This window comes from Tasmannia lanceolata, unplaced genomic scaffold, assembly GCF_043159265.1.
Source record: "Tasmannia lanceolata isolate RefF3 unplaced genomic scaffold, GAP_Taslan_0.1 ptg000016l, whole genome shotgun sequence".
NCBI classification, from domain to species: Eukaryota; Viridiplantae; Streptophyta; class Magnoliopsida; order Canellales; family Winteraceae; genus Tasmannia; species Tasmannia lanceolata.
Genome location: NW_027518693.1, coordinates 16,012,881 through 16,028,941, shown reverse-complemented (window position 1 = coordinate 16,028,941; position 16,061 = coordinate 16,012,881). Strand labels below are relative to the sequence as shown.

The following is a 16,061-nucleotide window of genomic DNA, read 5'->3' as shown; positions in this document are numbered from 1 at the left end:
CAGGTGACAGTCCCTTGTGGTATTATGCTGGTTCAATGTTATTCTTTTATGATAAATAGTATACTTTGTTTATGTTCGTTTTAATCAAGATTTTTTAGAAAAAAAAAAAAGAAGAGTGATGAATGTGAACAACTGTTAAAAACCAATTTCTTCTTCTCATTCGAATTGACTTCTTAGTTTTCTTATGACCTTTGATGGTTGTTAATAATAAGGGTTGTATGATTGTCAAGATATATATTTTGTAGGGTCATTTTCTCTAAGCTAGCTGTAGAGGACGGACATCTGTCCTACCTTAGTTTACTGATGATGTGAATTCACGAATAGATATTAATTCTAGCTTTTGCTACCATCCGTTCATTAATTAGGGACTCTCATTTGAATGTACTCTTCTATAATTTTATATCAGGAAAAGGTAAGGACATGAATCAAATGTTGTGCATGCACAGTCTTTTAGAAACCATTAGATGGTAGCTTCTCTTCCTCATTGCAGGGGCAATGAGAGAGTCATCTGGAGCCCCAATAGGAAACACACTCCGTCTCATTAGGCAATTCTCTTAAGGAGACAAGCCTTGTCATTAGAGCCTTTCCTTAGGGAATTTACTTTGGTCTTAGTGGAGAGTGCTCATAGGAGGCATGCCTTGCCTCATTGGTAGAGCCCCTATTTGGAGACAAGCCTTGTCTCATTTAGGGAGTTCCCCTTTTAGGAGGTTTATCCAACCTCATGTTAGAGTCCCCCTTCTTCTGGAGCGAGTCTTTGACTCATTCATCCTTTTGGAGGCATTATTAGAGAGTCTTTGACTCATTTTCCCTTTTGGTAGAGTTATTAGAGAGCCTTTGACTCATTTGTCCGTTTAGCGATTTTATTAGAGAGTCTTGGACTCATTTGGTCCTTATTAGAGGGTCTTTCACTCATTTGTCTTGTTTAGCAGTATTATTAGAGAGTATTTGACTCATTTGTTCTTATTAGGGAGTCTTTGACTCAGTTGTCTTCTTTAGCAATATTCTTAGAGAGTCTTTGACTCATTTGTCCTTTTAGTGATATTATTAAAGAGTTTTTGACTCGTTTGTTCTTTTGCTGATATTATTAGATTCTTTGACTCATCTACCTTCGCTTTTGATAGTGTTATTAATTAGGAGTTTCTCCTTAGTATTGTCGTCACTCTTCTTTGTTAGGGATTATCTCAGTCTAATGGAGCTTTGATTGCTTGAGATCTTAGATTATTTCCGGTGTTATTGGGACACTAGTTTTCCTGGCTTAGGGGTTTCCCCTGTTAGCCCTAGGGTTTGGCCCAGGGTGTTGCTTTGTGTGTTCCCTTAGGTCTTTGACCAAAAGGGTGAAATCGGAAATTTAAAATCCAAAAACACTTGAAACATTTTAAAAATCCAAAAATATTGGAAAAGCTTTAAAATCCCAAAAACATCGAAATATTTTAAAATTCAAAAGCAATTAAAAATATCAAAAGCCTTAAGTCATTTGAAATGCTTTAAAGTTTTAGAGAGAGTTCGTTTCGTACTACGTTGGCTTGATCCTCTTTCATGAGGTACGTAGTACAGCTTGGGATCATCATTCCAAGTCCAGCCAAACTTTGTAAATAAATTTTATAAATCTTTAAAAAAACATTCGAACGACTTTAAAACCTTATTTTCAAAAAGATCTTCCTATAGAGTTAGGACTTTGTCCTAGATAGAGAGTTTTTAGAGTTAGGTTTTTCTTCTTCTTTGATTTGTCGTGTGCTTGTTTTAGAGCTAGGGGTTTATCCTAGAGTTATAGGAACGCCTCCGTCCGGTCAGTTGGCGATCCACATCACCGACTGATGACTAAAATAGGATGCGCTAGTCCGCCTTTTGTTTTTCTTAGGAAATATAGCCTAGTTACACATAGGTTATAGGAACCACCTGCATTAGCTTAGGGCTAACCTGCATTTAGTTAGGGCATATAGGGTGTCCTAAAATCCACAATTTACTAGAATTTAAATAATCGCACAAGAAACTTTAATAACTAGTCCGGTCTTTTAGATCGAGTCTAGGATAGAGGTCTAGGTGTCTTAGGCATCATAGTTTAGAATAGGTGCGAAGAACTACGTGAGTCTGATTCTTGTGGAAGCGGGGATACGTAGGCTTTTTTGGATGAACATCAAATCATCCAAGGACTCAGGTTAAATCGTTTAGAGTCCTAGGATTTGTTGTGTTGTCATTGTTGTGTATTTTGTTATGTTTTCTTATTTTCATATTCAGACTTTATACCTTTAGCTGTAGCATGCATGTGTTTGTCCATCAGAACTTAGACACCAATTAGGTATGTCACTCATAACCTAGCAATGTTTAGGTGAAACCTTTTTCATTTATTTTTTGTATGCTTATTATTTCTATTCTCAGGAAATGCATACTTAGATAGACGACTCCTGATGATTGTTCCCATTTCACATGATTTTTGCCCAAAACTCTTCGAGGTTAATAATAAATGGCATAAGAGACCAAGTGCTTGCACTCGGACGAATTGGGGGTGCTCTTCGGATCTTCTCCATTCGTAATCAGGCACGAGCCCATATATATTTCTGGTTATCCATTGCACAGAGGATTTGATTTTGGGGTTCCATGGCCTATGCATGGATGGCGACTCTAAGTTTATTTTAGGTACCTCTTGGTTTAGGGATTTATCATTGGATCAAGAGGTATCTCATTTATCGCCACTCGTACTATGCCATGAGGGTGACATCCGTTTCGAGAGTTCCTTGGTAGAGCTCTCCTTTTATGTGGAGATCTTTGAGGATGTAGGGACTCGTTTCCTCACCATCCTCGGATCGGGGCCCACACCTGTTTCCTCTTTATTTTAGGGCGTTGCGCAGGAAGTTCCTGCGCAACGTTGCGCGGCCAAATTTTGTTCCGCTATATGTGGCTCTGCCCCTGCCGACCATACCCAAGATAGTTTCTCGGGTTGGGCAGGTCGGGTTTTCATTTTTTAGCGTAGGATAGTGACTAATTTTAAAGATTGTAAGAAAAAAACAAAACAATCTTCACATCAAAAATCTCAAAATTTATGTTATCAAGTATATAATTTTAAGGACATTATTTTCACATAACAGACACTATCCCCTCAATGAAAACAATTGTCTCAATATATTGGAAAATAATTTTCTATGTTATTCAACAGATATTTAAGAAAGTCACATATTTAAGAAAGTCAAAGACTCACAGCACACCCATATGAGTTGGGTCATGCGGGTCGGGGCTCTGAGTGTTTGAGTGTGTAACATAGGCCCCACGAAGTTTGATTCCATTCTTTTTTAGGAAAACACTCTCCGAAAACGCAACTCTATTTGGAAAATAAAATCGAAAGTGAAAATTACCACAATTTGGTTATTTTCATCGGCTTTAAGTGCTTGAGTCTACAACATAGGCCCCACGAAGGTGTTCATTTCATTCTTTTTAGGAAAACACTTTCCAAAACACAACTCGCATTTAGAAAATAAAGACGAAAGTGAAAATGACCACCATTTCATCATTTTCACGGTGTTTCCTGATATTTGTGGTGATCGGAGCTCATTTTGTTCTAACATAACCATGGTTTAAATTTTCGGTTTCGGTAACCGTTTCGGACCCCACCGAAAACCGAAATTTCGGTCCGAAATTTGGTAATTTGGTTCGAAATTCCGGACCGAAATTCCGAAATTTTGTAACACTTTTTTTTTAATTAAAAAATGCATATAATCGAAATTTTGGACCGAAATTTGGTAAATGGCGACATAATGAATTTCGGCGTATTTGGGTTTCGGTCCCCACCGAAATCCGAAATTTCAATCCGAAATTTTGGATTTCGGTCGAAATTTAAAACCATGAACATAACATGATATCAAGAGTTTGCTCAAGTGATGATGAATATCTTGGTAACAATGAATTGGCCTAGTGATTGGAAATAAAATTTTAAGTAAAAATACATGTGTGTAAAAACCATTTAAAAACTGTTTTTTTTTAATTATTTTTCGAAATATTTCATTAGAACATTTTTCAATTATATTTTCTATAATGGTTCAATTTATAAGATATTTCAAAATAGGTAGAAAATAGCTTTGGGAGATGCTTTAAAATTTTCCACAAGAAAATAACAAAAAAATGAATTGAAATTATTTTTTGATAAATTCAATCAGATACACTCAAATCCGAATGAATATACTATGGAGGTGAAAGAGGGGAAAATGGGCGGGTATAAATTTGCCCACTTACCCGTCCAATTTCCCCTCTTTCACCTCCACAGTGCGAAGGGTTGGGATTATCCTATGGAGCTGATTTTTTGGGCACCCTGTATCTATGTCAGGGCCTATCAAATGACCGGTTCGGATCACCCCAAAAATGTGGGCCATTAGACTTGACATAGCTATCCATTTATTTTCAGTCGTTGCCTCGTTGCAGCCCATCTTTTTCATTTACTATCTTTAAGTGCTTCAAACAACTTGCAAAGATGGTCACGGTTATTAATGCAAACTAGTAGGGCCCACCTGAGCCAAGTCCATCTTTTAGTCATCTAGAAAACGTATGAGAGTCATTTTGTTTGTTTATTCTTACTGTTGTTCATTGGTTATTATCAAGTCATGGGAAGATGGGTTTGATTAGAAGTTTTAAATTAAAAAAAAAAACGTGTTTTGTGTGGTTTGATTGGAAGTTTGAAATTAGTCTATGTAAAGGGCTGGTTTTTAATTAGTTATTTTGAATGAAATGAATGAAGAAATCAAGAAATTTGTGGTGTTCCTCCAAGAAAAGCTTCTTCTCTTCTTCTCTCGATTATGTATTTTAATTTTGTTATTAAGAATCAACGAAGAACAACAAAGAAGGGTACGAAGCATGAACAAAAGGTGAACGACTAGTATTTTTAAACAAGGAATTCGTCTTTAATTCTCACTTCCGTTACTGATTTGACATACCTGTCACAAATTTGTCCTCATCCACAACACATTTTTCTTATATTTAAAGCAACATACAATGCCATCTTCTTACCTAGAGCAATCCCCCACTACTTCTCTACGCCTATACCTTATCAATACAGACTACACAACCACCATTATCCATGAAAAACACCAATACCATCACCACCTCCTCCTTCCTCAACTTATGTCGGCGGACCGTGGCCGCCGATGTAGCCCCTAATGGCCTAACTGGGGTCCCCCTATGGCCCACCTATGCATTCATCTTGTTTCCATCCTTCATCTTCTTTCTCATCCAATTTTTCCAATCCAACAAAAGGGTTAAGAACAAGAAAGGGCCCCAACTGCCCCCGGGCCCATCACCATGGCCGATTGTTGGAAACCTTCCGGAGATGCTCATGAACAAGCCAGTTTTCCGATGGATCTTTCACCTCATGGAGGAGATGAACACCGATATCGCATCTATCCGATTGGGCAACGTTCATGTGATTCCTGTCAATTGCCCCGAGATTGCGTGTGAGTTCTTAAAGAAACATGATGCACTCTTCGCATCTAGGCCACTGACCATGGGCACTGAGTATGCGAGCAGGGGTTTCTTAGCCATCGTCGACACACCTTGGGGAGATCAATGGAAGAAGATGAGAAGGGTGGTGGTATCGGAGCTTTTATCTCCAGTGAGACTCCGGTGGCTCCTTGGTAAAAGAATCGAGGAAGCAGACAACCTTGTTCAGTACATCTATGACCAATGTAGGAACCTTACGGGTGGTACCATTGTCAATCTTAGAGTTGCCACTAGACAATACAGTGGCAATGTCATTAGGGAGTTGATGTTCGGAAGGAGGTACTTTGGAGAGGGTCGGGCGGATGGAGGCCCAGGCTTCGAAGAAGAAGAATACGTCGAGGCTATCTTTACTGTTCTATCTCTTCTCTATGCCTTCTGCGTCTCCGACTACATTCCTTGCCTGAGATGGTTTGATTTAAATGGCCATGAGAGGATCATGAGGAAAGCTGTCAAGGTCATTAATAAGTATCATGATCCAATTATTGACGAACGTATTAGGCAATGGAGGGTTAGTGATGATTGGAGCCTCAAAAAGGAGCCGAAGGACCTCCTCGACGTCTTAATATCGGTTAAGAATGGTGAAGGGAACCCATTGTTAACTATCGAAGAGCTGAAGGCATTAACCGCGGTAAGATTATCACTTCCCTAATCATCTTTTCTGCTTTAATCTCATCTAAATATGGCACTAATCAGCAAATGGGCTATGAACATTTGTTACTATATTTGAAAACTGAATCATTAAAGTTGACATTGAACCGTTACATTTTTGTAATATGCAATTTGAAAATGTGAGGTGAGTGTCTCATTCAAAGAGAGCCACAATGCATTGACTTTTGTGAATAGGCCATTCAGGCCCTAGTAGGAATTGGCAATGTTGGATATGTTGCGATACGTGGCTTACTTCTCACCTCAGGTGAGCTGTCTTTGTATACTTAAACTAGAAAAGTTGTCCGGGGCTCTATGTTAAAACCAAACAACGGCGAGTGAGCATAGAGTCTTAAATTTTAAAAAGACCTAAATATAAAACGGACTCTAAACCTATGATTGAGAATAAGCTAAATTTGAAAAAGGTGACAAAACTCTATACCGTCTCTCCTTTCCTTTCTCTCCTCTCCTCCCTCCTTTAATACATTACATCTCTTCCTCCTCTCCTCACCATCCTCCATCCATCTCACACCCTTCCAACAATCATTCCATTTTCTCCCTCTTACATCCTACATTCATTTCCTCCAACCTTTCTATATTTATTTCGCCCCTTTCCATTCTCTTCTGGACGGTTTCTAACACTTTAAGGTCATTTTGTTTTGGATTTTGATTTCCCTTGTTTTGGATTTTGATAATGGATTCTGAGCCCAAACCGATTCGTGGCAAAATTGGGCAATTGATTCGCAATTGTAGAATTGATGTTGGACTTAAATTGATCCAAAATTCCATCAAAAATGCATATTTTGCTGGGATATGTAGAATCTAATTGGGTACAAAATCAATTCCACCCTGCAAACAAACCAAATACCCAATTTGACATGGATTGGTTTTCTGCTGAAAATATATTGGCAACATCTAAAACAAGCAGGATTATATAATGCGCCCTTGATGATGACGATGATGTTGGTGATGATTAAGATATATTCACCATGTATCAGTACCTATGAACTTTTAAATAAGTGTGGAGGGTATTTCATCTCAAATGTAAGCGATGATAACGTGATTTGATGTCGAAAAGCGTTAAAGTTGCCACTTTTCACGTCAAGTCAAATCACGTTATAAGGGGAGCACATGTGTAATGCAAGGGGAGTGAAAATATCATCTCCCTTTTATTTTTGTTGTGACTAACCTTTTAAATTATGCAGCTCAATTTGAAAATAGATAGAACAAAACCAGCTTTTTTTCTTCAGGAAGCAGAAAAACTAAGGTCCTGCTCGTATTAGATTGTGACAACTGATTGTGGGTCCTAAACGGATTATTGGACTCAATTATGGGCTGTGGGATCACAATCGATTGTCACAATCTAAATTGAACAGGGCTTAAATAAGAAGGGGCAATCCATAACCATTTTTCGTCTATTTAATTCTAAAATTGCAGGATTTGATCTATGCATCAGTGGACAACCCAGCAAATGCAGTTGAATGGGCAATGGCAGAGATGGTGAATCAACCTGAAATTCTTCAAAAAGCAATTGACGAATTGGATAGAGTGGTGGGAAAGGAGAGACTCGTTCAAGAATCCGATTTTTCGCAGTTGAATTATGTCAAGGCATGTATTAGGGAAGCATTTCGGCTCCACCCGATTGTCCCCTTTAACCTCCCCCATGTATCAAGTTGTGACGCCATCGTAGCGGGTTACTTCATCCCAAAGGGTAGCCATGTGTTGTTGGGCTTTTTATAACCTAGAATTTATCTAGTGACCTGAGTTGAGTTGGCACCTTGAATTTTATTAATAATAGAGGGAAAACATACGGGTAGGGGCATGCGGCCAAACCTCAAACCCAAAAAATCACATGAAGTGAATACTAGGGATGCCTAACCATGCCCTGCCCTTTGAATAGGCTTCCTCCACACTTCAATTGGTTGAAGAAAAGGAATGAGTGAGTGAGAACATTAATAAAACGTGCTGAAAATAAAATGGAATGGTTCATTTTCTTTCTCTATTCTACATCAACGAAAACTATGTCCACAGTGGAGACTGCCCTATAAATAGGCTTCTTCCACTCTTCAATTGACAGTACAAAAGAGGAAACATGGAAGAAAGAAAAAATGTCTGCAGTGTATAGTTTTGCTTTGGTGGGTTGTAAAAATATGGATACAATGTTCCAGTGGCCTTCTCTTCTCCTACTAGTAGTAGGAATCTTATCCTTCACATATTTCCTTCGTGCCGTGAGAAGGAGAGGAAAGGCCCCTCTTCCTCCTGCCCCGCGACGGCTACCAATCTTAGGTAATCTCCACATGTTGGGTGACCTCCCTCATCGTAGCCTTCAACAGCTAGCCCAACAATACGGACCCATCATGCACATGCAGTTGGGCTTCGTCCCCACCATTGTCGTCTCAACCCCTCGAGCTGCCATACAATTTCTCAAGACTCACGACTCGGTCTTCCCAACTCGGCCCATCACCGAGGTAGGAAAGTATCTCTTCTACGAGCGAAAGGGGCTTGGATTCTGGGAATACGGACCTTACTGGCGCAATTCTCGTAAATTCTGCACCTTGGAAATGCTTAGCAATACCAAGATCGACTCGTTCAAATCCTTGCGGAGAGAAGAGTTGGGTCTCTTGGTGCGATCGCTGAAAGGGACGCATGATGTCGCCGACCTTACCCTGATGGTATTAAGTTTTGTACGGTTTCTTTGGATTACTCTGTGAAACAACCAATTACCCCAAAAGCTTAAGCTGTTAGACTTGAGAGAGGGGTAAAGGGAGTGGGACAGGGAGAGATTTGAGAGGGCATGATTGAGGGGATGATATGAACTGGGGGAAAATAAAACTATATTTTGAATAAAGTTTTTCTTTTTCCTATTTTTTAAGCAACTTCTCAGCCTCTCCTCACTCATGCCCTCTCTTGATAATCCAATATTATGTGGAAAAAACTTTCATGACTGCCAACATATGGCCTTAGAGTACTGAGATATTAGTGTTGTAATCTAATAATCAAGAGGGTTATCACTTCCGGTTCATTGTTTCTCAGGTGGGACAGCTGATCCTCGACATATCATGCCGGATGTTGTTTGGAAGGAAGTACATGGACCAGAGCTTGGATGGCAGGGGATTTAAAGCTGTGGTTGATGAGACCATGAAATTAGAGGGGCCTTTCAATGTGGGTGATTACATACCATTTGTGAGTGCATTGGATCTTCAAGGGTTGGGGACAAGGATGAAGAAGCTCAGCAAGGTTTACGATGATTTCTTCAAAAAAATAATCGATGAACACATTAACAGGAAAGGGAAAGGGGCTCCGAGGGACTTCGTTGACGCAATGCTGGCTTTCATGGAGTCCAAGAACAGTGAATTTCAAGTAGAATACAGCTGCATCAAAGGGATCCTCCTGGTAAGGAAACACAATAAACTTTGAGTTTTGGTCATCTGTCTGCTCTCATTGGTGGAAAGAGGTGGGACCCAAGATGTGTATTTGGGTTTTGTTGCTTCCAACATAGGTAATGGCCTGAAACAAAATTCACACAAATTGCTAAATCCTATCGATGGCAAAGAGAAAAAGAACAGTTTCTACTGACTTGTGAATTCGTATTTAGGCTCTACCTTATTCCTCTTCTATTTCTAGTTTAAATTTTCCTTTACTTACAACAAATAAAAGCTCACAGGATCCCGATGTAAAACTAAGATCGTGTGATCGAATCGAAACCATAAGCATATGATTCAAGAAACTAAATACATGAGATTTAACCATAAGCATATGATTCAAGAAACTAAATACATGAGATTTAGCGTAAATACCTCCGTCCATGACTTTTGATCCATTGGCAATTATGATTTAACGATCCGGAGATGATTCTGATCCTCTGCAAAACGAAGAAGGGGGCCTTCTACTCTCCACTTCATTATGTGTATTCCAATGGGAATAAATAGCAACCTTATGTGTGAGAGCAGGGACCAATCTCATATTTATAATAATTCAAAAGAAAATCCTAGAGTCCACCCATTATGGACTCGTTTTCCTCAAATAGGCTTACTAACCTTATTGGGCTTACAATGGGCTCACACATATTATAAACCGATTATTATACCCCTTCCAACGTCAACATGTGGCTAAGGTGCTCCCAGCTAAAACCTCATTGATCATTAACCATCTATGAGCCGATCTGGATTACTCTTTACTATAATCAAACATTCTCTAAAATCCGGTTTTCACAAAAGCCAAAACATGCTCTATGCAGGTTCATAAAAGTTACACCACATAGAAAGGTTTGTAAATTAGATCTCTCTGGCAACATCACGATTGTTATGGAGAGCCATGTGAGTAGGGGTGCAACTTGGGTCAGGTACAACACGATTTTGGCTCAGCTTGGGCTGGAATTTCCTCAGGTTGGGTTGTGTTAACCGATTTAATTTTGTTTGGTTTAAGGGTTTGGGCAACCCAACTCTACTCGAACCCGACCTTCGTCAACTAATTTTATCGTGACTTTCAAAATATTATGGTTGTGTTTTTCTATATTTTTGTTTTTTGCCTAGGCTAACCCGAACCCAACCTGACTTAGGTGGGTTAGGGTAGAGAGATTTAAAGGCAGGTTGAAATAGGTTGGGTTGGGTTGGGATAGGGGTGACCATCCTCGACCCAAGTCTCGGATTGGGTTGGGTTCGGGTTTAGGGAATGCTATCTCAGGTTGGGCTATGGTTGGCCTCAACCGGATCCATGCATGCTGGAGTTGCACCTGTACTTGTGAGTCCAAATCAGCAACATTTGTCATAAGACTATAACTATTAAAAACAGATTTAGATAGGGGTGCAACTCGGGTCAGGTTCAACCTGAAAACAGGACGGGTCGGGTTCGGGTTGAGGGTTTGGCAACCCAACCCGAGTGTAACCCTACATTTTTTATAATTTTTTAGGCTTAAAAACTCGGGTAGGGTCGGATTGAAGTAGTGTCGGGTCGGGTTCGGGTTGGAAAAAAATTAAGGGTTCCTCTGGTCAGGTCGAGTCGGGTTGAACCTCATCGAGTTGGAAATCGGGTGGGGTCAAGTTCGGGTTGGAAAAATGGGTTCCTTGGGTCGGGTTGGGTTGGCCAGAACCCGACCCAACCCGACCAGAGTTGCACCCCTAGATTTAGATAGGCTTCTTAGTTCAAGCTCTTATTCCACTTTTTTACCTTTGACCCTGACACCAAGAACATTAATTTTGATTTACAAATCCCTAAGCCGATATCTTGAAATCATCAAAGCAAAACTGACAACAAATAGAGAGAAAGTGGGTTTTAAGAACGCCGTTTTGAACGAGGCTGTTAAGAATGTCCTCAACATCTAAAACATACAAGAATAAAAAATGTGACATGTGTACCACCGGCCAAGGCCCAAGCCAAAAAAGAGGGGCTACATGTGATCAATTCAAAGAAACATTTATACTTCAACACAGAAGGCACGTAAGAACGTTTCCTCTTTTGCAGGACATGCTCGCTGCTAGTGTACATACTGCGGCAGCAACAATAGAATGGGCCCTCTGTGAGCTCATCAAGAACCCTGGAGTAATGAAAAAGGTCTAAGAAGAGCTAGCCAGAGTAGTGGGCATGGACCGGATGGTAGAAGAGCCTGACCTGCGCAACCTTGACTACTTCGACGTGGTCCTCAAAGAAAGCATGAGGCTGCACCATGTGGTCCCACTACTCATCCCCCACGAGGCAATGGAGGACATCATGATCGACGGCTTCCACATTCCCAAGAAGAGCCGGGTGATCATCAACGCATGGGCCATCTCACGGGACCCCACCGCATGGGCCAACCCAGAAGAATTCAACCCCGAGAGGTTCATCGGAAACAATGTCGACATGAGGGGGAGCGATTGCTCGTTCCTACCGTTTGGGACGGGGCGCCGGAGTTGCCCCGGCATCTTGCAGGGGCTCGTTGTGGCGTGACTTACTATATCTCAGCTGGTGCATTGCTTCGACTGGGAACTGCCCGATGGGGTGAAGCCAAGCGAGATGAGCGAGATGTTCAGTTTAATAGTAGGTAGAGCCAACCATCTCAAGGCAATTCCATCTTATCGCCTAAGTAAGGATGTTTGCTGAAGGGTAGTCATATATGGGATGAGTCTACGTAAGGATGTTTGCTAAAGGGTAGTCATATATGTGAGGAGTGTTGCTTTCTGTTTTTATGACTGGGTCTAGGGTTTTTCTCTAGACATATGTAATTTCTGTACTATGATTGCAATTATCAATCTATAATCTATCCATCTATGATCTATCTATCTATCTATAATATATACTAAGCATGTTTCTTTCCACCTTTCATCCCCTTTTTTTTCTAAGAAATTTTTTTAATGGAAAACCTCTTCTTTAAAACACATTGTTTTGATAGTGTGGAGCCCAACATTTTACACCCCATCATAGCATGGGTGGGGGCCACCATTTTAGGGTTTTGTGCCTCTTTGGAAAAGGCTTTGTTTATTTCGATGTAAAAATGGACATAAAATTTGTTCCATGTTCATTTTTACAACATAAAACAAATTTTACATCCATGTTTACCTCGAAAGAAATGGAGGAAAAGGGGAAAAAGAAAAGAAGAAAAAACCATATATTTTGTATCTCCTTTTGGAAGGAGAGATAGGAAAGAGCTTGGTGAAGGCATCCTCAAAGGGGTTCTCGTAGTTCTTCGACTGCGTCGGATATCTCACGTTGAAGAGAGGAAAGAGAAAGCTTTGTATTCTCTTGCATTTTCAACAAGCGAGGTAGTCAATAAGGGGTTATGTAAAGAGTTGCAAGGGAAGGATTTGGGAATCGATCAAGTGCTGGATCGATTGAAAAGCCTATTGTAATCTTTAATTCTTAATTAGTGGAATATTTCTCTGGATCCCCCGTGGATGTAGGCCTTTGTGCCGAACTACGTAAATCGTGTGTGTTCTTTGTGGGTTGCCATTGTGTTTTGTTTTATCTTGCTTTTGATCGCGGACTTTGATTGAACCTTTGTCCGTCGATTTTCTACACAAGGAATTTCAACTAGATGCAAATTCTCAGTAGAAACATATAGGCTATTCCAACATTACTTAATTAGAACAGCAATTTACACAAATTTATGTCATGTATGTTATCTACTAATGATACTAGAATAGAGAAAACTTCTGTGATGCTTGGGCCTTAATAATTTTCAATATAGAAATTGCAAGCAATAGGATAGTAATTCAATGCTAAAACTCCAATCCAGGTGGACGAAATGAAAATGACACTGAATAGAAAGTTTGCCTTGCTTACAACAAGGAAGAAGGTAGACGAAAGTACAAAAAACCAATGATACTTGCAATAGTTGTTCCTGAATTATCAGCTGCTATCCCTGCTACTGGCAACAGATTTCTTGAAAATTCTAGAAAAAACCCAAATTAAAATCTCAGATTGAAAAGTCTCTTCAAATTCCAAATTTCATTAGGTCTTATACTACCAGGTACAGCTGAGAGGACAGGAATGCCCCTCAGTTAAACCAGCTGTGAAGAGGCAGTTTTTGGACAGAAATGTCCAAGTTCTTTGTATTTCAGCTGGGTTTTAACTAACTACATGTTCGATGTAGCAGTCAATAATGAGTGGCCCCAAGCCCAAATTACAGGAAGACCATAACTAGCTCTGCTTTTCTATAAGAACAACCCTCCTTTTCATCGATGATTATTGATCGAAAAACAAACAGAAAACCCCTGTTAGGAACAGATAATCGCATGCCAATAAAGCACGGGCTCTTGATTTTCTAATTGGAAGAAAATCCAATTCCCTACATGTAATAGAACCAGATGAACAACGATCTGATGCGCTGAGTCGATTTATAACATAAGAAAATTGGCATTTTGGGAGTTTAAATGGCTTTTTTTTTATTATATAATTTATCATGTTTAGAACCTGAACCCCACAAGTTGATGGGTTCCACCATATATGGGCCCCTGTTTAAAATTCACAGCAATTGCATAATTTTAGGCATTTGATATCAACGGTTGAATGGGAACCATTTGCCATTGATAGGATGGCTAGCATCGTCCGAGAATTGAGGTAACCATCTATAGTGGGGCCTACTCAATCTTTGAATCAAGGCCTCTGCTGCCATTGCATCTCTAATTTACACAAACAACATTCTACAGAAGATTCTGAAACTTCACACCAAGGTCCTGTCTTTGGCCATCCATAATAATTTTCATAAAAAGAACATGGAGACTTCTATTGAATGCATGTATATGATTTAGTTCTGAATGCACACATCCATGAACAAATATTCAAACACAAAAAGTCTCAAATTTAAAAAAAACTGACAAACCCATATTTAAAGTTAAAAGCAAGAAGAAAGGAAACTCACTCGGGATCATTTCGGGCTTCATCGGGTACACCAAACCCTTCATCACCAACGCTATCTGGCTCTTGTATGGTAGAAACAACATTGCTCTCATCCAGCAGCCTTGCCTCGCTCTCTCCAGTAGCCTGTGGCAATGTGCAGGGGCTCGAGCTCGCCTGCTGCTTGCATAGCAAGCTCGTAAGCCCGTTTTGTTTCAGATATGTCTCCAAAGGAAGGGTTGCCTCCTGAAGAAGACTCATCATACTCATTCGCGATGATCCACCATTCGGGTCTTCTTCGTGCTCAGGGTGGCAATTCAAGTCTATCGGGCTCTTGCTAGTGTCGACCCATTCCTTCAGAACTTTGCTAGGACCAGGCTCTGAGTCATTCACCTGCATGGTATTGCATTCCAATGGGTCTTGAGACAGCACCCGTCTCGAATCATTGTCCATTTCAACTTCATCTTTAGTCCATTCTTGTTTTTTATGGGAAGTTTCAGCTTCCTTCTCTAACTGGCGTTTCCTCTTCCGCATCATGAGGGTTTTGAAGCGGCGCTTCACAGTCAAGCAGACGTTGCAGGTGCACGTGGGCTTGTGTTTGGGACCCTTGCCACTAGGAGGTTGAATGCACACGATACACATGCAACCGGGGCGGTGACGAGGGTGTTTTGTGGTGGTTGCAATGGTTGGTGGGGCAGAGTTCCCATCATCTCCGACTGCAGCTAAGGCGAGAGCGTCAAGACCAGATGGTTCAGGCTCTGGAACTGGTTTGTAATTTCTGGCAGTTTTTCGTCTTTTCAAATCTGCTACACAAGTGGGCATGAGGGAGTATTGTTAAGTAGACATATACGCTGACTTGTATTCAGATGCTATGCATAACCATGTACATGCCTCTACATATATGCTTGTGGGAACCATCAAAATGTGTACATACATATGCACATACATGCATTTAAACATGTGGGCATATCTGTTCAATAGAGCAATAAATGTGTGTACGACTGTACGTATATATTGTCGGTGTTAGTCTGCTAGACACAAAGTGTAAGGTATGGTGTCCTGTGATTACCCGATGTTTGTGAAGACCCAACACGACGTGTACACAACGATACAAAAGATACTCATACAGTATACTTCATGCCTTCATGAATACTTCAATTGGTCAAAATCACTGTCATGTTTCAAAGATAAGTTAATATCTTCAAATTAAGTATCATGTTTTTTTTGTTATTGTGGCATATTTGCATTTATAATTTTAAATACTTGAGTACTATGGGTACTATTTTAAATCTGTAAGGGGTGGAGTTGTTGCTTTTAGGGTTGAAAATATCACCGTCCTTGAATTATATTAAAATAAAAGAACCAATAATAAAGGAACCACAGCTTCAGTCTTCCACGGGAGGACAACTTAGGGACCTCCCAAGCTTTAGGCTGGTGTGATCAACTGACCCTCGGAGGTATTATGCCAGGTCAGTCCCATCGTTTCAGCAACCAAAGAGCACTGACCTCCTTCCCCGATTCAAACATCACTTCATTTAAGTATAAAATACATAAAAAAACATCTAGATAAATATAAAAGCATTGAGAATACAACAGTCAGTATATACACAAGTATACCAAAAACAAAC

The 16,061-nt window shown here is 40.1% G+C and overlaps 1 protein-coding gene and 2 pseudogenes across 7 annotated transcripts in view; 2 read left to right on the top strand and 1 right to left on the bottom strand.

Annotated features, from left to right (window-relative positions):
- The first annotated feature begins 5,018 nt into the window (after positions 1-5,018).
- LOC143847927 (tryptophan N-monooxygenase CYP79A68 pseudogene) lies at positions 5,019-7,863 on the top strand (annotated as a pseudogene). Its single transcript, XR_013235257.1, has 2 exons — positions 5,019-6,106; positions 7,561-7,863. The product of XR_013235257.1 is annotated as a tryptophan N-monooxygenase CYP79A68 pseudogene (transcript).
- A 360-nt stretch (positions 7,864-8,223) lies between these two features.
- On the top strand, positions 8,224-12,374 carry LOC143849093 (cytochrome P450 71AU50-like; annotated as a pseudogene).
- Positions 12,375-14,259: 1,885 nt separating this feature from the next.
- Positions 14,260-16,061, bottom strand: part of LOC143849081 (HSI2-like 1) — a 33,116-nt gene continuing 31,314 nt past the window's right edge. For 4 of the 6 annotated variants that reach the window (XM_077358133.1, XM_077358127.1, XM_077358128.1 and 1 more), the window contains one exon: positions 14,260-15,239. In XM_077358133.1, the coding sequence (XP_077214248.1) occupies positions 14,455-15,239 (785 nt within the window). In that variant the 3' untranslated portion in view covers positions 14,260-14,454. The remainder of the gene's footprint in view (positions 15,240-16,061) is intronic. The other 2 variants (XM_077358130.1, XM_077358131.1) reach the window with 1 other exon arrangement.